The sequence below is a fragment of the Panicum hallii genome, chromosome 3 (genome assembly GCF_002211085.1).
Source record: "Panicum hallii strain FIL2 chromosome 3, PHallii_v3.1, whole genome shotgun sequence".
Lineage (NCBI taxonomy): Eukaryota > Viridiplantae > Streptophyta > Magnoliopsida > Poales > Poaceae > Panicum > Panicum hallii.
In genome coordinates, this window is record NC_038044.1 from 10,083,447 (window position 1) to 10,105,969 (window position 22,523).

The following is a 22,523-nucleotide window of genomic DNA, read 5'->3' on the forward strand; positions in this document are numbered from 1 at the left end:
ACTTCTTTCCTGTAGCCATCTCTTAAGTGCCTTAAGCGCCAAGTCTTTAGTTTGACACTTGACAGCTGATTTGCGGTCTTGATGGATGTCGTCCTCTCTTTGCCTGTGCTTGCTTTCCCGTGGCATTCCAGAACACTTTGCCGTACAAGCACAATCTCGAATCTATATCTACACGTTGACGTACGTATCGTGAGCGAGAGGCGATCCAAGGCGTGCAGACACATGCACGGGAGCACGGAAAGCAAAAAAAGGGATTGCTTTTGGACCCTACGATCCAATCAAGAAAACGGAAAGATGTGAGAACAAATAATTCGGGGCCGGCCCAGGCCTGGGTTCAACTTCTATAGACACTAACAACGAGCAAGAGTGTTTTTGGTTCCGGAGGATTCTAGCCCTATCACATAAAAATTTTTATTATTTAGAAGTATTAAATAAAATATAATTATAAAATTAATTGCAGAACTCGTAAGCTGATTCGCGAGACGAATCTAATAAGATATATTAATTCATAATTAGCGGATGGGTACTGTAGTATTACTATAGCAAATCATAGATTTATTAGGCTCATTAAATTCGTCTCGCGGATTAGCACCATCACTAAAAAAAGTTTGTAAACAGATTTTATTTAATACTTTTAAATTTTAAAATTTTTCTAATGTAACAAGGCTCCTTCCGGAACCAAACCCAACCTAATGTATTACGTCTCCCTATGTGCAGCAGCATCTAGTGCATGCAGTACAGCCCACAGCAAATGGCAAATTGAAAGAAAGACGTACGGTGCGGTACGGCAAGGGTAGCCCCAGGTGCCGTGCCCTGTGTCGGACACACGTGACACGATCGTGATCAGACGGTGGTAAGATAGCCACCAACCATTGCATCTCGGTCCAATCATTTTCTTCTACTTTTTTTAGAGGAATCAATAATCATTTTCTACTACTAGTACTCTGCTGCTGAGTGCTGACTGCCGCCGTGCCGTCCGCGCGACCCAGTTGCTCTGTCTAGTCGTATCTTGGGCCGTGCGCCACTCTTCTTGTTCTCGACGGTCTGTCTACATGGGCCGAATGCGAGGGAGGAGGCACCGACTCGTGGACCAGCAAGCGGCAGTCAGACGATCGATCCGAGCAACGCAGCGCGCCGCGGTGGCATGAGACCGGCCGGTGGACGCATGCACTGGAGTAATCCAGCACCAGCAGGCTGGTTGGTCAGCAGTGGAGTCGAGTGCTGGAGCAGCCGGAACGCTACACGTTGGACTGCACCTGCACGTTGCATTTACACATGAGATGCAGGAAAGGCGCCTGTGATGGCGGAAATAGTCGTCGTGCGGGCCTGGCTTGCTCCCGTTGCATCCATCGCATCGCATGGGCGTCTGCGTCAGTCGCTCGCGCCTGCATGGGCGAGGGGGGCCAGCAATGAAAGCTACTCCGGCGACTCGTCCACCACCAGCAGGCGACGTGCGCGCGCCCAGGCCGAACGGAGCGGAGCCGCTGCCGATACTCGTCGACGATGGCCGGGTTTTTCCTGTGATTTATTCTGGCACGAAATCCCTGCACTGCTGCTGCGTGCTGCAATGAGGCCACGAGGGTAGGTGCAGTGCAGCATGCAGTTCTGCAAAGGCCAAAGGATAAACGAGACCGCCCGACACGGTCCGGATCTCCGGCTCTGTCCAAGGAAAGAAAAAGCAAGGAAGCCATGAATTCATGATCCGATCGAGCCGGAAACGCATGCGGCCAGAGCGAGCCATGTGTCCGCCATGAGCCATGATGATGGCGACTCGAACACTCCATCAAGACCAGGGGACCCAGGGCCAACACGCCGCAGATCGACTCAGTAATCAGTATCCATGCATCTGCAACGGCACGGAAGGACAAAGGTAAAAAAAAATGAAAATCTGTCATCACAACAGCCTCCCAGGCTCCCAGCGTTCATTTCCACCAGACCAGACCAACGACATGGACAGTTGGTAGTGATGTCAAGGAGTGGTTTGCAAGTGAAGCTACCGACATGGCGTCCATGCAGAGACGCCGCAGCATGCAATGCAAAATCACAAGCAGGCACGCAAACAACATGCACACGGCAGCGCAACAACGCGAGCTGAGCACCTCATGATTGGAAAAGTATCGCAGGTAGAACAACAGAAACGAACAGAAGACGCCTTCGTTTGGCCACTCTTTCTTGTGCGGCCTGCCGCGCTATCTCCAGCTCTTTTTTAGCAGTAGTCTTTAAAGTTAAAACGGAAACGCTTATACTAGCCAGCAGTAAACTGCTACGAATAGGAACTGGCTTAGCAGCTCCTGGGCACCAGCCCGACGCGCTGCCTGTCGCCGTCGAACACTACGCGGAACCCCTGCTGCTGTATGTTGCCGACGATGGACACCCCGCCGTCGGTGCCGGCCAGCGCGAGGCAGAACGTGCCCCGCGTGTCCACGGGGATCAGGTAGTTCTCCGGCGGCAGCGCCACCTCCGCGCCGCCCGCCAGGTGCAGCGACAGCGTCGGCACCTTCACCACCCGCCGCCCGCGCAGGTCGTAGCACGTGTCAAACAGCGAGAACCCGCCGGGGCTCGGCCGGAGCCCGCCCGCGGCCGCGGCCGTTGACCGGAACGCCCCGCGCACCGCCGCGTACACGGGGCGGGCGAGGCGGGTCACCGACGTGCCCGAGTCCAGGATCACGCCGCCGCGGCCCGTGGCCGGGTCCAGCCGGAGGTCCCGCTCGGACACGCCGCGGACGCGCGCGCCGCCGACGCTGAACCCGACCACGCGCACGTAGTAGAAGGTCGACATCCTGGGGTTCCTCAACATCGGGGTGAACGACGCGTGGGCGGCGCCGGCCAGGGCGGCGGGCCCGAAGGTCAAGGTGGACGAGCGGGTGGACGAGGGCTTCACCGACGAGGTGCGGTCCACGAGGCAGTAGGAGAAGCTGCGGCCGTAGCGGCGGGCCACCTGGGTGGGCAGCGACAGCCTGCCGCGCCCGAGGCCCAGGAGCCCCCCCGCGGCGACGAAGAGGCCCTCGTTGTCGTGCCCGCACCCGACGGCGACGCGCGGCACCCGCGCGCCGCGGGCGAAGGAGAGCGTCTCGGTGGCCAGGTCCCCCGTGGTGATTGACCCGTCGCCGTAGGCGACCTGGTAGAGGCATGACCCTCGCCGCTTGTCGCAGCCGCCGGTGTCGAGGCGGCGGCAGAGCGGCGTGGCGCAGGGGACGGCGGCGTAGGAGCGGGAGCGCCGCGGGTCGAAGACCCTGCCCGACTGCGCGTAGCAGTGGCGGCAGGGCGCGCACTGCAGCCAGACGACGTCGCTGCCGGTGTCGAGCACCAGGAGCGCCGGCGTGGGCGGCGAGCCCACGCCGACCTGCGCGAAGTACTCGCCGCTGCCCTGCGACAGGCCGGACACCACGGGCGCCGCGAAGCCGCCGCCGCGGCGGCGCTGCGGCGCGCGCGTCCCGTTCGCCGTGGCCCCTGCCGCCGCGGCGGATATCTCCACGGCGCGCGCGGCGTCGCGCGCCAGGCGGTGCGCGAGCAGCTGGGGCGCGGTGGCGTTGGGCGCCGCGAACGCCTCGCGGTGGGCGAGCAGCAATCGCACGGTGGAGGCGTTGCCGGTGTCGTCGAAGAAAGCGGCGAAGTTGGCGCCGAAGATGGATCCGGCGCCGACCCCAGCGCGGGCGGTGGGCTTGGCGGAGAGCGGGGTACCGCGAAGCGTGTGGTACTGGTATCCCGCGGGCGGCTTCGAGAGAGCGGCCGTGGACGGAGGCAGTAGCATGACGAGGAGGAGGAGAGAGCAGATTGGGCTGGGCGCGGATGCCATGGCGCTTCTCAGCATCGCGCGGGGGGTGGAACAGAACAGAGAACAGAGCTGTGGTCGTCGGGTTGCTGATTGGTTCAGAGAAGAGCTGTAGAAGGAGAAGAGGAAGGAGGTCGAGACGAGTGAGGTGGCAGTAACGGGCGCGGCGGTCAGGCGGGCATGGCGTGATGGGTGGCGGCGGTGGGGTGGACCGTACGCGTACGTGGAGACCGGAAATAAATGCAGTTTAGCCAGAGTCCAGAGGATCTAGCTCTCCCCAACGGCCGGCCGGCCGGCAGCCCGGCACGGAGGAGCCACGCTAAGCCATTGGCGCGGCTGTAGCTTGCCCTGTAGCTGTAGCGTGCGTACTGGTTGCCGGCAGCCTACGGATTTGGCCAGGCAACCTTTCTTCAACGTCGGCGTAAAAAGTGTAGGCAGTTTTTCAAAAAAAAAAGTGTAGGCGGCCAGCGATGCTTACAGTCAGATCAAGATGGCCGCGCTTTAGGTCGCATCCAGTCCAATCCATATCCAGGCTTTGCCTGTTGTTGAACGGTGGCTTGACTGATCACGGTGCAGTAAATCTTCTTACCGAAGCCCTGTTCATATGGCTTTGGCTTCCTCAACTCAAAACCTGAGTTGGACATGAAAACAATTTTAATACTCCCGTTCAAATCCTTTGTGCAGTATTTTTTATTGTACTTTGTACTCAACTTAATTTGGAAATTATGTGAAAAAGGGCCTTTGTGTAGCGGATGACCATTGGGCTAGATGGCTGCATAAGTGGCCCAAAATCTAAATCTAGCCGCTGTAATCTGCACACCATCTATCTAGAGGCCCACAGAGTTGCACCGCGTCGCCACCGGTTAGTTATGCGGTTCAAAGCCCCAAAGTGTCACACACTAGATAGGATCTCACGGTTTATGACGAGTTCAGTTCTTGGATGCAGTGGATATGGCACTTGCCGGAGTACTCGAGCCGAAGCTCGCCGCTGCCAAAGCCTGTAAGTTTCAAATCAGGATCACCTTCGGGCGGAAGGAAGCTTTAACGACACAAGCTGAGCCGACTTGGGCTGCAGCTGCCCATTTCATGGGCCCGCCTACTTCCTCACCCACTTTGGACCAGCAACACGACTATTGGGCTTCTTGACTCTCGTGGGCCTTAAGACAGCTTTAATCTTCTCCTCCTAAGTGGCTTGGTTCATAACATCCTTCCCTACTTGAAAAACGGCTTGGCCACAAGCCACGTCAGTAGTAGAAGAGGTAGCATTTAATCCTCGTCCTCCCAAGTTGCAAGCTCTGGAGGCCACCCTTTCCATTTGATCAGCAATTGATAGACCGCCTGGCGTCCCTTGTTCTTCAGGCGGCGATCCAGTACCGTTTCAGGGACCTGCATAGGAACTCTATCGTCTGGTGGTAAAGAAGAGCTTACAAGTGGAAGATTACCGATGGCCTTCTTGAGTAAGGAGACGTGAAACACGAGATGGACAGAACTAGTTGACGGCAACTTCAATTTATATGCCACCGAACCGATCTTGCTTTCCACTTCATATGGTCCAAAATACCGAAAATAGAGTTTGTGACTGGCTCTGGCTGCCACCAAAGTCTCCACATATGGTTGCAGTGTTAGCCAGACTTTGTCTCCCACAGCGAAAGAGTGTTTTGACCTGTTCTTGTGCTTCATCCGGTGCTACACCCATGATAGCTGCCACTGCAAGAGTTCAGACATCTCTTTGCGGTCTATAAGCCAAGTTTCCAGGTCTGATATAACACATGAATCCACCCCAACAATACCAAAGTGACGATGCTCCTGTCTATACAACACTTCAGAGGGAGATTTATTCAAGGTAGAATGAAAGTTAGTGTTATACCAAAACTCCGCCAGGGCTAACCATTACGACCACTTGGAGGGACAAGCTTGATGAAACAACGAATATAGGCCTCCACGCTCTGATTTACTCTTTCTGTTTGACCGTCGCTCTGTGGATGGTATGCAGACCTCATCCTCAGCTTGGTACCAGAGAGCCTGAACAATTCCTACCAGAGTTGGCTTGTGAAAATGCGATCTCTGTCTGACACAATTGCCTGCGGCATTCCATAAAGTTTGTACATATTATCCACAAACAGTTTGGCCACTTTGAGGGTATTGAAAGGGTGCTTGAGTTTGATGAAATGAGAGTACTTCGAAAACTTGTCGACCACAACTAGTATACAATTATAAGAGGAAGAAATTGGAAGGCCTTCGATGAAATCCATAGTGATTACTTGCCAAGCTTGTCCAGGAACAGCTAATGGTTGGAGGAGCCTAGGGTATGGAACCCTTTCAGTTTTGGCCTGTTGGCAAACCACATACGCTGCCACAAAGTCTTGGATTTGTTTCTTCATTTGAGGCCAGCTGAAAAGCTTTTTAATTCTGACATAAGTAACCTGAGAGTCAGAGTGACCCCCAAATAGGACTAGAGTGGAGAGCGTGAATAACTAGCTGCTGAAGTGCTTCACAGTGACCTAATCAGATTCTATCCTTGTGCTTCATAATACCTTGGACCAAAGTAACCTGATTCTGTTCAGAATGAATGGCCAATTGTGACAGAAGTTTCTCGGCAAATGAACTTTTCTCATAACTGTGCTGAAGATCTTGCAAATAAATGGGTTGAGCTGCAGACAAAGCCAACATAGTTTCAATGTCAAGATGAGATACCCTAGACAGTGCATCAGCAGCCTTGTTAGAGACCCCTTTCTTGTAACAAATTTTGTATCTAAGCCCCATAAGTTTGGTGAGTGCCTTTTGTTGCCGGTATGTGTTGAGTCTTTGATCATCTAAGTGTATCAGACTCCTTTGGTCCGTCTGAATGATAAACTCAAAAGGCTGCATGTAGGACCACCAATGATCTACCACCATAAGAATGGCCAGACTTTCTTTCTCGTAGGTAGAAAGGCCCTGGTTCTTTGGGCCCAGAGCTCCGCTAACAAATGCAATGGGATGTCGAGCTTGTTGTAGCACTGCGCCTATGCCCTTGTTAGAGGCATCCGTCTCAACCACAAAAGGTTGTGAAAAGTTTGGAAATGCTAGCACGAGTGCAGATGTAAGGGCTTTCTTCATAGCTTGAAATGCCTGCTCAGTGGTTGAGGTCCATGCAAACACCACTCTCTTCTTTAACAACTCTATCAATGATCTGGCCAATGACCCAAAATTTTTCACAAATCTCCTATAATAGCCTGCCAGCCCTAAAAAGCTCCTTACCTCCTTTACACAGGTAGGGATTGGCCAGTTTTGAATATCAGCAATTTTCGTAGGATCTGTGGAAACTCCATCAGCACTGATCACATGGCCGAGGTAGTTTAGCTGTTGCTAGGCAAAGGAACATTTAGAACGCCTCACTTTAAACTGGTGTTCCTTCAAGAGCTCAAACACCATCTACACATGCTGTAGATGTTCTTCAAGGCTTTTGCTATAGATTAATGTCATCAATAAACACCACCACACATTTTCTTGACAAGGGAGCTAGTATATGGTTCATTATGGCCTATAAGGTAGCAGGGGCCCCAGTTAACCCATAAAGCATGACTTTTGTACTCAAAATGACCAAAATATGTTTGAAAAACTGTTTTGTGTTGGTCCTCCTCTTGCACCAATATCTGATGAAAACCAGACCTCAAGTCCAAAGTTGTGAACCATTTTGCCCCAAGTAACTCCTCAAATAGCTCTTCAACGATGGGAAGAGGAAACTTATTTTTGATATAATATGCATTTAATATCCTATGATCAACATAAAGACGCCATTCTCCATTCTTCTTCTTCACTAATAGAATAGGTGAGGCAAAAGGGTTACGGCTAGCTCGGATCATGTTGTTCTTGAGGAGGTGAGCCACCTGTTGTTCTATTTCAACCTTCTAAAATGGTGTATATTTGCAGGGTCTTAGCCTAAAAGGTTGTGTGCCAGGCATGAGAGGTATGGCATGTGTCATTGTCCTGGTAGGAGGCACTCCGGAGGGCTCAGCAAACAGCTCTAAATATTGATCCACAATACTCTGGATTTGAGGACGTATGGGTTCTTTCAAATCTACTTGAGCTTCCAAGGAATAGAGTTGAACCACACACCAAATATCATCTTGTTTCTGCAGAGCATAAATCTGATCCCTAGGAATCTGACTGCACTAATTTGTTGACTGAGTATTATCTTGCAATTTGACTTGTTTCCCTTGGTGCCAGAAGGAAAGCTACTTTTGAGCCCACTTAACTTGCATGGGACTGTACAACTCTAACCAATCCGTGCCTAATATGGCATCGTAGCACTTCAGTGGTATGATCTTGAAAGTAGTGAGGAACAGTTCACCTTGAACTAGCCATGGACAGTCAACAATTTTATGGGTACACAACATCACACTACCATTGGGGACCTTTACTTGTACAGGTTGAGCTAGTGGTGCCCAGTTAGGTAATTGAGTGGCAAACTGCTCACTGATAAAGTCATGGGTACTGCCTGAATCCACTAGCACCATAGCCTTGGTCTGTTGGATGAAGCACCGCAACCTGATGGTTTTCCTTGATGAAGTACCATCCACAGCATGAGTAGAAATAGACATCAGGTCTTCCCCAGAATTCGATCCAGCATTCTCATCCACAAGCATAGAGGAAGTATCATTTTCAGCATATAACTGTCACAATTCCTCCACCATATGTAAGGGCACTGATTCTGGACAGCTGTGTTGAGGGCCCCATTTAATTCCACATTTGTAGCATAAACCATTGGTTTTCCTATAAACCATCTGAGCAGCCATTTTATCATTATGAGGCCTGCTCCTAGAAGAACTGGAACCCCTTCCATCCACCACTATAGTCTCAATATGCTTCACAAGAGTGTTGGGAGAATATGGCTTGGCCACCACCTTGGCAAGAATATATGTATCATTTTTTTTTTGATATCCTTGCTAGAATACCCTAGCAGCACTTCTTCCTGCAAAATGGCAAGAGAACTAGCAGTATCTAGATCCTTTGGCTTATGTACTAGTACAACGGCTTTAATGTCACGTTTGAGCCCATCTACAAACCTACAAGTTATCAAAGTAGGGTTGACATAGGGATCATGAGCTAAAAGCTGGTGAACAATTTCATCAAATGAGTTCTATGTATTCACCTATCGAGCCAGACTGTTTTATGTGGAAAAATTGCATGATAACCTTGTTATACTAATCTCTTTGGAACCTATCAATGGCATCTTTACATAAACTTTCCCATCTAAGCTTTCTAAGATCCATTTCAATGGACTGCATCCAAAAGGCTGCTGATCCAGAGAAATGCATATTGACTAATTTCACCCAATGTTCAGTAGGTATCGGACAAATATCAAAGTAATTCTCACACTTCTTAACCCAGATTTTAGGGTTAGAGCTATCAAATCTAGGGAACTCTGATTGAGGCAAGATGTGACTGAAATTATTGTGCTGTGAATAGAGAGAAACCCCTCCAGAATCAAAGCCTTGAAAGGGAACAAGGATGATAGGGGTAACTGCTTCGCACCTTTGATCGGAGGTGGCACTAGGGTTGTGACAACCCTGGCACCAACACTCCGATGATCGTTGTCATTGTGGTGGACGATTGGCCCAGACGTCCCTGCCTGAGCAGCATTGTGGTGGACGATTGGCCCAGACGTCCCTGCCTGAGCAGCAACTCCCAGATGGGCGGGAGAGGACGCCTCGAGGTCTTCCACCACTTTGTTCTTTCCCGGGATCTCTTGGATGAAGAGATCGATCTTCTGCTTCAAGTCGAACATGGAATTCTGCAGGTCGGTGACCTTCCCCTCCATGTCCGGCTTCCAAGCAGTCAGAGACTTCTGCTCGTCGGCATTCTGTTGGACCGATTGCTGCATGCCCTTAATCTTCTGACTGGTTTCATCAGCCTTCTTCCCCAATTCTTCCAGCTTCGAGAGGATCGTCGCCATGGAGTCCGTGGAGGGTGCCATCACTCCGACTCGAACCTGGAACCAGGTGTGGTGGGAATGGGTCGGATCCAGAGCTGGATCGTGGCGTGGCAGTGTGGTGAGATCTATCTCACGGTGTATGACGAGTTTAGTTCTCGGATATAGTGGATATGACACTTGCCGGAGTACTCGAGCCGAAGCTCGCTGCCGCCAAAGCCGATGAGTTCCAAATCAAGATCACCTTCGGCCGGAAGGAAGATTTAACGATACAAGCTGAGCCGACTTGGGTTGCAGCTTACAACTGCCTGCAACTGCCTGTTTTATGGCCGGCCTACTTCTTCACCCACTTTATAAACCAGTAACACGACTGTTGGGTTTCTTGACTCTCTTGAGAGACAGCTTTAGTCTTCTCCTCCTGAGTGGCTTGGTTCATAACACAGAGAGGCCCGGATGCAACCCCACCTTCATTTTCAAAATTTGTTTGGTTTATTAGGCCTTAACAGGCAGCCCGCCCGATCGTTGTCTTCTTCCACCGTTCCACGTCAGCGTGACGGGTCAAGGTCGTGGGGTTGCATGGCGAGCCGTGCGCGGTCGCTGGACGTGTCGGCATGGCCTGAACCCGCGGCGCAGCGGGGGGAACGGCAACCGCACAACGGCCTCCCTTGCTAGCCTGCGTCGCGCACACTGGCTGGCCCCGGCCGGCAGTTAAAAGCCAGCAATGGCCGCGGCGCGGCGAGCCCAAACCAGACCAGAGCCAGGAGAGCGAGCCCCGGCGCGCGCCTAATTTGGGGGCTGTTTGGAGTGGCGCCTAACCCGCCACAGCGTGCCTAACTTGTGGCACTCAAAACGGCCGCCACACCTGTGGCGGAAAAAGTGTGGCGCGCCGTGGCGGGTTAGGCGGCACTCCAAACAGCCTCTTGGTCCCCCGACCGTTACAGCTGAGCCGCGCCGCCGCCCCGATATAAGCCTCCCCGGCGCCTGCCGCCCCTCCTCGGTTCTTCCCGCCTCGCGGTAAGGATCCAACCCGCCTCGCGTGTCCCTTGCGCTCGGCCGCCACGAGCCAAGGGCACCGGGTGAGGTTGCCGCCCTTGCTCGGCTTGCTCCTCCCGCCCGCCCGCCTTGGTCGTCTTCCCTTCCGTCCCATTCTCCCTTGTTGATCCGTGCCGATTGATCGAGGAAGGGGAGAAGGAATTGAATTGAACGCAGGAGGGGGGAAAGGGGCAGAAAGAAAGACATGGAAACTGTAGATTCGAGGTAGTTTTTCTTGCGCCATTTCTTTCCGTCGCGTCAAAGGTCGTGTTTTCTGTGGGGCAGGTGCCTGTTGGGCTCCGATCCATCGCGGATCGTCGCGATCTCATCCCGCCATCGTTAGAGGGGTTCCTCCTCCCGTGTGCTAGCGCAAGGGACGACGGAGGGACCGGCGGAGGCGACGATGTCGTCGGCCGGGGCCACCACCGCCGCCTGCGCTGCGAGGGACGAGTTCGGCCTCCTCCCGCTCCGCCCCGCCCCGAACGGCTCCATCACGATCTACCTCACCGCGCCGGGCCTCGCCGTGATGCCCATGCGGGTCATGGCCACCGACTCCATCGCCTCCGTCAAGCTCCGCGTCCAGACGTCCCAGGGCGTCGTCGTCCGCAAGCAGAAGCTCGTCTTCCACGGCCGCGAGCTCGCCCGCAACGACTGCCGCGTCCGGGACTACGGCGTCGCAGACGGCAACGTGCTCCACCTTGTCATCCGCATCCCCGACCTCCGCCACATCACCGTCGAGACCGTCCAGGGCAGCAAGTTCAGGTTCCGCGTCGAGCCCGGCCGCACCGTCGGCTACGTCAAGCAGCAGATCGCCAAGGACAGCCGCCTCGACCCCGCGCACCCGGACGAGCAGACGCTCGTCCTCGAGGGCGAGGAGCTCGACGACCGCCACCTCATCCACGACGTCTGCAGGATCGACGGCGCGGTCATCCACCTGCTGGTGCAGCGCTCGGCCAAGGCCAGGGACTTCGAGGTTTCCATCGTCGCGCGCGACGCCGCTCAACACCAGCCTCTACCACGGGACATCGGGATCGAGCCCGTCGTCGGCAACCCCAAGGCCCAGTTGCCCTCGGCGCTCCGTGACCTGGTGAGCGCCGTGCGCGCCGGAATGGCGAATGGGAACGCGCCGGTCATGTCGTCGGAGGGCACGGGTGGCGCCTACTTCATGCAGGACGCGTCGGGGCACCAGCACATCGCCGTGTTCAAGCCGGTGGACGAGGAGCCCATGGCCGCCAACAACACGCGCGGCCTCCCCGTGTCGTCCACCGGCGAAGGGCTCAAGAAAGGGACGCGCGTCGGCGAGGGGGCTCTCAGGGAGGTCGCCGCCTACATCCTCGACCACCCGCTCGGCGGCCGCCGGTCGTTCACGGGCCAAGGCGCCGCGGGCTTCGCCGGCGTTCCCCCGACCGCGCTCGTCAGGTGCATGCACAGAGGCTTTAGGCAGGCCGAAGGGAGTGCCCAGCCGCCGGCGTTCAAGCTCGGATCCATGCAGGCCTTCGTCAAGAACTGCGGGAGCTGCGAGGACATGGGGCCCCACGCGTTCCCTGTTCAGGAGGTCCACAATATCTGCGTGCTGGACATGCGGCTGGCCAATGCGGACCGGCATGCCGGGAACATCCTCGTCTGCAGGGACGACGACGGGCGCGGCATGTCGCTGGTGCCCATCGACCATGGATACTGTCTCCCCGAGAGCGTGAGCTCCATTTCTTTCTTTCACTTTGATGATCTATATAAATAGTATCTTGTATTTCTTTAATTTCGTTTGTCTCATCGTGCATACTGCTGTATCTCTGTGCAATATAATCTGCAGTTCGAGGACTGCACGTTCGAGTGGCTCTACTGGCCTCAGTAGCGGGAGCCTTTCAGCGGCGAGGCCGCGGAGTACGTGAAGTGCCTGGACGCCGAGGAGGACATCGCCATCCTCCGGTTCCACGGCTGGGAGGTGTCCCGCGAGTGCGCGCGCACCCTGCGCGTCGCCACCATGCTGCTGAAGAAGGGCGTGGAGAGAGGGCTCACCGCCTTCCACATCGGGAGCATCCTGTGCCGAGAGACCCTGACCAAGGAGTCCGTGATCGAGGAGGTGGTCCGTGAGGCGCAGGCCCTGGATGATGATGGTGCTGAGCATCCTCGTGGCGCTGGAGGAGACGAAACCGCCTTCTTGCAGGCAGTCTCGGGAATCATGGACCGCCGTCTCGACGAACTATCATCGGAGCAACAGTGATCCAGACAAGTTCTTGTTGAAATATTGCTGTCATCATCACCCTTTCCCACGAATAGATGTAGCGTAAATATATATATATATATATATTGCGAATAAGAGAAAGGGGTGAAAGTGAAACTAATATAAGGAGCACATGTTTGATCTGTAATAGTATATGCTGCGTGTATACAATGGGATTGTCAGATATCTATACCACAAACATAAGCACTTTTAGGTTTGTGCTAAGTCAAACCTCTTTAACTTTGATTATCGGCGCGAGTCAGAAGGTGGTGTAGGCATGTGCAAACTGCTGAAGCCGAGGGCAAGTTCTTGGAGATGCTAATCACTGTCATGCTATAACCGGATATGAATCTGATGACCTTTGTTGCCGTCGAATTGATTGTCACGTGTGGTTGTTGCGTCTGGCTGGGGGGAAGAACATGGAGGATACCTAGTACAGTACGTACTGTTTTAGAAGCTCCATTTCTCTCGTAGGCCTCCTCGAAAGGTAGAAGCCAGTACTAGCTTAGAGCTAGTACACGTAAGCGGCGTGAGAAAATCCATCCAGCAACTTATTAGCACATATAGGAATAGGATCCAGCTGCATTAATTATTTACTCATCTCCTTTCTCACGGTGTGGAGGAGCTCCGCCTCGGTATCTGCATAAGTTCACTTTTTTACTTGGGCGTCGTGCTACCAGCTAGCGACGGTTTAGTCGCTAGCGAAGATGTTTCTCACTCTTCCAGCTCGGCAAAGCTCCGACTCAGCGGGCGATGTCGCCTCCCTTTGGAGGAGGCCTTATGCTGTGTGATCTGCCTGGCCCACAGGGCGCTGCGTGAAACCTTGAAAGATGTACTTGTTGTTCCTAGTCCCTGCGACTTGTCAGTTCCTTGCTCAGCACTATTAGCTTCTTCATCTCCTTCCTCGCTCTTGTTTGACTTGCCGATTATGTGTTTTTGCTGCCAATTAAGTCTGCGTGTGGAAGTTGTAGTATGCATCAGTAGGCTTTGCACTATTATCTTCGGCCGTGGATTACAGGCAGGTGCTGTTAGAAGCTCCATTTCTTATACCAGAGATGTTTTTGCGCCTTGCGGTGATCAAAGAGATGGTACTGCGCAAGCAGGCCTGTGCCGAACCATGATCCGACGATGCGTGTTTGTTTGGACGAGATTAGTAGTGCTCCTCCGTTTTATGTAATATTACAACTTTTGTAAAACTCAGCATCTTTTCCCTCTTATATGAATGAGCAGCGTTCCTTGCTGGTTTTCCAAAAAGAAAAGGAGGGTATCGGTCGGCTCCATGTTATTCATATACAGTACTACTTGGTGTGGAATCAATCTGATTGCTTGATAACTCGGCCGGTTTTGCGTCCGACTATGCCGCTTCCGTTGCCCGTGACAGAAGCCACAGTAAGAGCTTTTCGGTGAGCCAGCATGATTCGCCAACTGCCGGCGCTCTTTGTAGCCAACTAGCCCCATGAGTGTTGTCAGTCCATCAGCCAGACTCCCTGATCAACCTTGTTTCAAGGCTGCAAAGCCAAGAAATACTCTGACCAATGCAGTGCTCCTCATCCTATGAAGCAGGATCTCATGCCCACCGTCAGTTAGCAGTCACTCTGTTTGCCGATGCCTGACGTGGCTCATCCAACATTCGGACACAGTTTCAGAACTTGATCGCAGGCGTGACCATCGTAATTTGTATTCACTGATAGAAACACGCTGGCTCTGCACAGGAGACGATAGTCGGACCACGGTTGCAGGCTCGGCCCACAATACTACAAGACATGATTTAATTTCTCAGCTGACTAACCACTGGATGTCTGGATAGTGCATCAGAAACGTTGGATACATAGTCCTATAAAATAAACAGAAGCAGGTAACACCTGACAACACAACACAGCACTTGGTGCACCTCGGATGTACACGGGATACACGACGCGGCGACAAACAAACAAGGAGAGACCCGGCAGCAGCAACAGTGCTGACGCGGTGAAGAGAAGACTCAACGACAGGGACACAAGCTTGAGCGAACCCAGGAGGGAACCAAGCTGCTAGGCCAGGGCAGGGAACTGAGCCTGGTCTTGGATCGCTGGAGCAGAAACTGGTCCCCGATAACCACCGTTGTAACCTCCGCGGAATCCCCCACGCTCACCACGGCCCCTGCCACGGCCACGCCCGCGGCCACTGGGGTTGTAGTACCTCTCACCTTCAGCCGGCTTCAAGAACTCATTGATGCTCAGGGACTTCAGGGAGAAGGGAACAAGCATACCAATTAGGAGATACAACAGCAACTCAGATTATATCAGACTGAAGCAAACAAGGTGAAAATACTGCATACCTTCTTTGCACGCTCATCTCTTTCCGCATTTTCTTTCTTTTTCAAGTCCTTGTCAGAACCCTAGAATCATGTGTAGACGTTAGGTTAAGATGAAAGCCAGCTGAGCCACAGGAAGAGGAAAGAACAGCACATGCACAACTTACCAGCTTGATGAACACTTCGTCAGCATCCTTTTTAACCGACAGTTGTTGCATGGACTGCAGCTCCTTATCAATTTCAACTTTTCTCTCCTCAGCCTTAAGGGTAAGCAGAGCTTTCCGCTTCTCCTCCAGTACTTTCTCATATTCCTCCAGAGTCATCTCCTGCATAGGTTGGAGCAAATACTATTTCAGTCCACATTTTGACGATAAATGGCATCCGAACTTAATTCCAGTCAATTTGCAGGCATGAAACAAAAGTATCAGAATGAGGGCAACATGTACGAGTATCCATACAAAAGCACAGGAACAGCATAGAGAAGTTGAAATAGAAAAACCCAAAGATCCAATAAAAACACCACAATGGGGGAAAAGGAAACTGAAGGGAGCAAAGCTACTGCTAGTGCTACCATAACTGAATGTTCATGATTGCTTTACAGGAAACACAAATATCCCAAAATGAAACCTTAGAAGTACAGGAAACACAAATATCCCAAAATGAAACCTTAGAAGCAAAACCTGTAAGCGATTGGCATGTAATGGGGTAAAGCAAAGAACCAAAAAAGATTTCTAAGTATATCATTCATGCAAAAGAAGGGCCAAAACAGCACACTCAGTATCAAGCAGCATCACATCTGATGCATGCAATCATTACATCTAAGTCTCTATGGGAGTGTCTGGATGCAGGGTTTACTATAGAAACTTCAGCCCTAAAGAGATCTGAATCTAAACTGCCCATATCTGAACCAGGACTGAGAGTAGATCCTGCCCCACGAACAATTGGTTTAGGAATTAGAACCATTTATCGGTTAGATGAAATTAAGAACCGAGATGGGTGAAACTGAATAATAGTGATCCACTTCTTTGGGTGTCGCTACGCCTATTGGATCAGCCAGATTTGTTAAAAACAGATCAGCATTTGGCAAATGAGAGTAATATGCCCATAAATTTGTATTTTACAGTATATGGTGAAACAGTGGATCAATGGTTTACTGTAGTCAGTTAGAAGCTGGCACAAGGATTTTACATGATATGAAATTTAGCATTATTGAAAACTAGCAAACACACAAAAAGTATTGTGAAAGCATAATATCCAAAACTTTGTTCAGAAATATATGCTAAGCTTCAGAAAAATTTTGTTCAGAGATATATGCTTAGCTTCAGAAAAAATTAAAATGCGGTAATATCCAAACCCATGAAACAGATGGTGCTTGGCATGTTCAGGGTGCTACCATAACTCTGTACAGAGTGATCTAGCCATACTACACCCAGACGCATTGCAAAAGTGGCATGTGGTAAAGGGAGTGGCATAGTACAAACCAAAAAATATACCTTATCCTCAGGTTCCTTTTCTTCCTCTTCATTCTCCACACCCTCCTTGTCCTTCTCAACCTCGGACTGTGGTGCATCTTCAGGCTTCTTCTCATCCTCAGCCGCAGCAGCAGTCTCCTCAACATTTACAGCCTCCACAGCATCCCTAATTAGCACACACAGAAAAGGTCAGAACTCAATTATCCTGTCAATATATCATAAGTAACAAGCAAGTCACTATATATAAAATTACAAATTCAATGAACCATCTTAACTGTGCAAGGCCTTCATCAGTTACAGTTCCCCAATTGCCACGCCCTGCCCCCTCGCGCTTCATCTCATAGCCACGGCCAGTGCCGCTGTGGCGCTCATATGCCCGGCGTGGACGCCCAAATTCATCCCCAGCCTGCCCATCAGCATAGCCACCACGACGGCCGCCTCCACGGTAAGGCTGGCGCGGCCCACGGCCCCTCTCTGCCTGTCTCCCCTCACCGTTTTCACCGCGAGCCACTCCCCCATCTCCAAAGCCACCACCATACCCTCCCTCAAAGCCATTGGCATCAGCATCGCCGAAATCTCGCCTTGGGCCAGTCCTGCCTCCGCGGCCGCCTCTTCCACGTCCTGGACCACCACGTCCAGCTCCATCGCGTGGCGGAGCACCATAGTTCCTGACCTCCCTCACTGTAATCACATAAGGGCATATCATTGACGAATAATAAAAATGAGAACAAAAAAGTGAAATTTCACATAATAATCAAAACTCCGAGTTTGAAAAGGCAACCGTGGATCTCAAAATCGGATAATTGCTATCAAACATCTACCACAACGTTGGAAGCGTATGCACATCACTATGAACTCACCAGCCTGCGCGGGCGGCGGAGGTTTGGTGGGCAGCTTGACCGGCGCTGGCGCCGGCTTAGGCGCGGCTGCCGCCTTCTTCTCGGCGGCAGCGAGGAGGTGGGCGGGGTCGTCGTTGTCGACGTCTCCAAGGAGATCGAATTGGTTCCTCGACGCCATTTCCGCTTGCTCTAATCCCCAAACTGCGATACAACTAGCGGTCCAATCCCCAAATCCCGATAGAAACCTAGCACGCGGCGACCCGGGACGGAATAGCCATGTATAGGTGAGAGAGCTCTAGGGTTTGGACACTGTGGGAGGCCGCAAAACCCTAGCCGCCAGTGAGCTTCGCTTGGTTTGGCTCTCGTCTGGTCCGAGAGGCAGGCCGCTGGGCTCTGTGTACGGCCACCGGGTTGCCTTCCTCTTTCATCAGACTACAGGCTCACTAATTTATCATTTCCATTTATCAAATGACGGAAAAGGGTATAAAAGTTGGAGATAATTACAGACATATACAACTGTGGGAGCCCAGTATTACGGGGTAATTCTGTCAATTTGAGCCGTTGCCCGAGAAGTAACGTGTTGGGCTTTAGATTTGTGGGCCTAGGCTCAAACGTAGAGGTTGTGGGCTTTTGTGCTACGTGTTTTGGGGCTTTTATATTTAACGGGTGGAATTGAACCCAATAAACGAGAGAGAACTGTGCTGACGTGGGCTTTTATATTACTTTATACTACTATTATATAGTACAATGCTGGAGTGCAAAGTTTTTAGCCACAATTTTTTAGCAACAATAAATAGTAAAACTAAAAATTTCCATAATGTATTATCCTTCCCAAGAAAAATATAAGGAAAATCATGACAGCATGGTTAGTAGAATTTATCAGCAGCAGCTTGTGTGGTGAGGATGCGTTTTGGCTGATGATCATTATTGGATTAGACAAAGCTGGGGCTAATGGAGATCCCAGATCTTGAATCTGGCAGGCCTTGTCATGCATGTACTGTGCTGAAGCTAGAGAGGCAACCAGAGCTAGTGGATCAGAGATCATTAGCACTACTTTTTCTAGTGACCAATTAGGTAGCTGTCCGATATCTTCAGGATCCCTGAAACAAATTAAAAGCAGATCGATAGCAGGCCAGCAGCCCCCCCTGGAACTAAACAAACCACTGGCACAATCATATACATTTTTCACTTTCCTTCAATCACAAATAAATCAGGAGCAGTGATTTGGGTCATGAAATTTATACATATGCCTGTCTCCATCATGGACTGACAAGCACTTTGCTCAAATCTCTTGCTTTACCAGTGGTTCAAAGATCCTTCCTGTGAGAGAAGATAATGCCGCAATTGTGCTGAGATTGATTGAATTAGTTAAGCATAAATCAGGAGGTTAGTGCAGTGACAGTGTATGGTCACCAAGAAAGCAAGCAAGAATATATCCAAAACTACTACGTACATGAAAACGACGGCTTCATATGGCCATATATATATATATATATATTTGCAGCGGCTGTTAGTTCTGCGAGGCAAATAATTCTCCTGAGAACTGAGGAAGTGAGGATTGGGATAGCCTTCCTTTTTTATACATGCAAAATGCATACCGTGGCGAGCAGATGCTCCCGCTGTGGCGGCGGCTGCGGCCACAGCTCGATAGCTTGCCGCGTCGCCGCCGCCGCAGGCCAGAGAGGAGGTGAGGCCGCCACCATGCGCTGCAGCGGAGGCGCCGCCGCCGCTGGGCCGAGGCTCTTCGGGGTTCAGCTCGGTGCTGCGGCAGGTGGTGGCTCCGCTTCGCCGGCGTTGCAGCTGCACAAGAGCTACAGCGTGGACTGCCTGAACCTGCAGGGTTCTGCTCCCGCCTATGCTGCTCTCGTCGCGGCTCCTCTGCTTCTGTCGCCGTCGCCGTCATCGGCGGCTTTGCTCCTGTCGATCGACGAGTGCTCGACGGAGAGAGCCACCGACGGCGGCGGCTACCTCTCCGACGACGGCGCTCGCGGCGGCACGGCGTTGCGGGAGAGGAAGAAGGGCGTTCCGTGGAGCGAGGAGGAGCACAGGCTGTTCTTGGAGGGGCTGGAGAAGCTCGGCAGGGGCGATTGGCGAGGCATCTCCCGGGGCTTCGTCACCACGCGAACGCCCACGCAGGTCGCCAGCCACGCGCAGAAGTTCTTCCTCAGGCAGAACAGCGCGGGGAAGAAGAGCAACGCAAAGCGCCGGTCCAGCCTCTTCGACATGGTAATCAAAGTCGCTGAACTACGCAGCTGCGCACAATTCTGAATCCTTCAGTTTACTTTTTGGAAGAACAAAATGATCCGAACGCATGCCTAATAATTGTACACGTCGATGACAGGTTCAGAATTATGAGGGTGGACTCGTCTCCGATCCTTCGGACGGCAAGGCCGCCGCCGGAACCTCGGAATCTCTGTCTCCGAAGGCATCCTGCGATGTGTACCGGAAGGAGTCGACGGCCATCCATGAGAGGATGACAAGGCATTCGTCAGAGAGCGCATCAGTTTCAGAGAAAGTTACAGTGGCGACGGAGCAAGCTCACGGGTACCACTGCTCTCCGCTAAACCTGGAGCTCGGCATGGCCCTGTCGACGCCATCCATCGGAACCTAGCAATCTCGTCAGGGTGAAACGGCAAGTGCGGCGAAAAGCTGAAGCTAGTAGCTGCCCCCCACAGCCATGAAGATGGTTGTAAACGAAGCTTGTTTCCCAGCCGCCTTATCCAGATAATTACAGGAATCAGAGTATCGTTTCCCTGAAAACAGCAGCAGTAAACCTGCTACTTTCCCAAGAAAATGATGTTCACTAGAGTACTGCACGTCTGCACTTGTGCTGCTGCAATGAAGCAGAAAACTACTCTTCACCTGAACTTTTTGCTTGCGGTATGACCCGAAAGTAGAGTGAACAAATGGCAATTGGCACTTGATTGGGAAAGCCGAACTGACGTGTTCACCGCATCGACAAAGTGGTTGCAGTGTCAATGACAATTGGCGAGCAATTGGTATACACGAGCATACAATTATTATTCTAATCTAGCGCGTCAGTGCGCGCCTGCATGCGCACTCCTTAGTCTGGCTAGCATTCGGTGCTAGGTTCACGTCCGCTGTCCACAGTCCGGATTCAGCCAGCTACTCATGGCAACCAGAGTGCCTTTCCTTTTGTCTGCTACATATATGTGGTGCCATCTCCTTTTCAGAGAAGGGATATCAAGACCTGTATGTAGATACATATGCCTTTTTGTCAGTGCAAATAAAGAAGATGGAAAGATGCATGCCTTGATGCCTAGGTATGTGGTGTGTTGCAGAGAACCGGGTGTGCATTTGCCAATGATGGAGTAGCATGTGTAAGTGTATCTGGTGCTTATCCAGGGACGTCGTCTGAAGAAGATGAAGACATGTCATCCATATCGAAGACGGCTGCCTCCCTTTGCTTTTGCTGTGGGGATAACCGGATAATGCAGGTCTTTTGCGGTATTTTACAAAAGCGAATCAACCTATTGCTTTCATAAAAAGGTCAAGCAGGGTGCTAAAGAAAGATGATAAGATATACCACCAGTACTTCATTTTTTTCCAAGAACACACTACATATATTTTAATTTAAGCAAACATATCGCATATGCTCATTCTAAAAAGTTAAAATATATCACGTATATACTCTTTTAAAACACAGTATGGACGCAGACGCTCGCATACAAACACGCACACATTTGCCTTTATAAATACACGCACACAACTCTAGCACACTCGAGAAACTGAGTCGGCAGATTTCGACATTGATGAAATCACCACAGACACCTCGCTATCGACAGACATATCATTTACCATCGGAAAAATAGCGGTTAAATCCTGGAACAAATACTTGAGCAAAGACCTATCACATGGTACCCTCATGTGCATATGCTAGATCCACCTAGAGGGACAAACAAAGACAAAGAATGGACGCATGCGTAGTACTGTTCGTAGATAAGACAAGACGCATATGCCATGTCAGCATATACAGTCACGGGGGACGATGACTGGCCACCGACATGTACAGCGGTGATGCCGCCAGTGCAATCTCGTCCAGGATAAAGGAGGGCGCAGGCGTTTCCTGGCCATGTTCGTCCATTCAGGCAAAGGGGAGGGAGTCTGACTCGGGCGTTATACACGGACAATCCAAGATCTGGCGTTTTGGACGCACTGCGATCTTGCGAGGAGCCCTTTCGAGCGACAGCGACGCGCGAGCTACCCTGCCTCCTCCTCCGGCCTTTCAACTTGTGTTGGTGGAGATGTAGGGAAAGCGAGGCCCCAGGGCTGCTGTGCTGACGTGGGTACGCCAGCCGGGCCAAGTTGTCAAAGGAGCATGCTCTCTCGAGGCACTTCGCTTCGTTGCTGACTTGTGCAGGCCTTCTCGTGGCCACATGATAGCAGCAGGCGCGACGGCGGTGGTGACACACCGCCACGTCGACCGGGATTATTATCCTTGGCGCTCGATGCTCGTACGTAGTGTGTGGGCGTGTGGTGCAAGTCCGGCGACGGCCGTGCTAGGTGCCAACTATACCAACCGCCAACGCCAATACTAGGCACGACGAAACTACGGGGATGGAACTTCACAACTACGTACACTGAAAATTCATGTACCCATGTGCCATGCCTGGGCCGAATCTTAAATCGTAGCGGATCACTGGGCCGATGGACTTCACAATATGGAAGGGCCGAAGCCCGAAGGTGAAGGAAAATAACAAAACGAAAAAAAAATTGGCGTCGCCCGGACTCGAAGAACTACACCACGACACCATTGCCGATGATTCGTGGAACCTAATATTATTTAAAAAATTATAATCTTATTCACTCGACATATTTTTTTCTGCAAGGTCACTCAACATGTTCTACTCCAGAACGGCAGAACAAGGCTCGTGTATAGTATTAAGTGTGATTTTTTATTTCATTAAGAGAGAAAGGAAGCGAACCGTACAAACGACCCATTTACATACTGCTAAATCTCGT

General features: G+C 51.7%; 4 protein-coding genes across 5 annotated transcripts; 2 read left to right on the top strand and 2 right to left on the bottom strand.

Moving 5' to 3' along the window:
- The first annotated feature begins 1,409 nt into the window (after window positions 1–1,409).
- Window positions 1,410–13,427, top strand: LOC112885156 (phosphatidylinositol 4-kinase gamma 4-like). Its single transcript, XM_025950819.1, is given in 5 exon segments — window positions 1,410–1,554; window positions 8,187–8,202; window positions 11,196–12,408; window positions 12,526–12,932; window positions 13,391–13,427. Coding segments are annotated over 5 exon segments (1,818 nt in total).
- LOC112884305 (aspartyl protease family protein 2-like) lies at window positions 2,219–3,935 on the bottom strand. Its single transcript, XM_025949682.1, has one exon. It carries the CDS (start codon window positions 3,809–3,811, stop codon window positions 2,282–2,284), a length of 1,530 nt encoding a protein of 509 aa, XP_025805467.1. The 5' UTR covers window positions 3,812–3,935; the 3' UTR covers window positions 2,219–2,281.
- A 1,264-nt stretch (window positions 13,428–14,691) lies between the features above and the next one.
- LOC112886155 (RGG repeats nuclear RNA binding protein A-like) lies at window positions 14,692–17,959 on the bottom strand. 2 transcript variants are annotated; one of them, XM_025951956.1, is made up of 6 exons: window positions 17,562–17,959; window positions 16,968–17,382; window positions 16,723–16,867; window positions 15,397–15,555; window positions 15,254–15,313; window positions 14,692–15,158 (listed from the first exon to the last, which is right to left on the bottom strand). In XM_025951956.1, the coding sequence occupies exons 1-6, from the start codon at window positions 17,716–17,718 to the stop codon at window positions 14,967–14,969; spliced, it is 1,128 nt and encodes a 375-aa protein (XP_025807741.1). In that variant the 5' UTR covers window positions 17,719–17,959; the 3' UTR covers window positions 14,692–14,966. The 2 variants fall into 2 exon arrangements, with proteins under 2 accessions (XP_025807741.1, XP_025807742.1); XM_025951957.1 differs by having other exon boundaries at window positions 16,977–17,382; window positions 17,562–17,958.
- Window positions 17,960–19,071: 1,112 nt separating this feature from the next.
- LOC112886157 (transcription factor MYBS3-like) lies at window positions 19,072–20,823 on the top strand. Its single transcript, XM_025951958.1, has 2 exons — window positions 19,072–19,766; window positions 19,882–20,823. The coding sequence occupies exons 1-2, from the start codon at window positions 19,131–19,133 to the stop codon at window positions 20,149–20,151; spliced, it is 906 nt and encodes a 301-aa protein (XP_025807743.1). The 5' UTR covers window positions 19,072–19,130; the 3' UTR covers window positions 20,152–20,823.
- Window positions 20,824–22,523: the final 1,700 nt, after the last annotated feature.

What these genes read in the sequence shown, in the direction of transcription:
- LOC112886155 (XM_025951956.1), bottom strand. Translation starts at nt 17,718, where the DNA reads ATGGCGTCGAGGAACCAATTCGATCTCCTTGGAGACGTCGACAACGAC. An exon ending in AAAAGGAACCTGAGGATAAG is followed by an intron (nt 15,556 to 16,722) that starts GTATATTTTTTG and finishes CAACCTATGCAG; the next exon opens with GAGATGACTCTGGAGGAATA. An exon ending in ACGAAGTGTTCATCAAGCTG is followed by an intron (nt 15,314 to 15,396) that starts GTAAGTTGTGCA and finishes ACATGATTCTAG; the next exon opens with GGTTCTGACAAGGACTTGAA.
- LOC112886157 (XM_025951958.1), top strand. Translation starts at nt 19,131, where the DNA reads ATGCATACCGTGGCGAGCAGATGCTCCCGCTGTGGCGGCGGCTGCGGC. An exon ending in GGTCCAGCCTCTTCGACATG is followed by an intron (nt 19,767 to 19,881) that starts GTAATCAAAGTC and finishes CGTCGATGACAG; the next exon opens with GTTCAGAATTATGAGGGTGG.
- LOC112884305 (XM_025949682.1), bottom strand. Translation starts at nt 3,811, where the DNA reads ATGCTGAGAAGCGCCATGGCATCCGCGCCCAGCCCAATCTGCTCTCTC.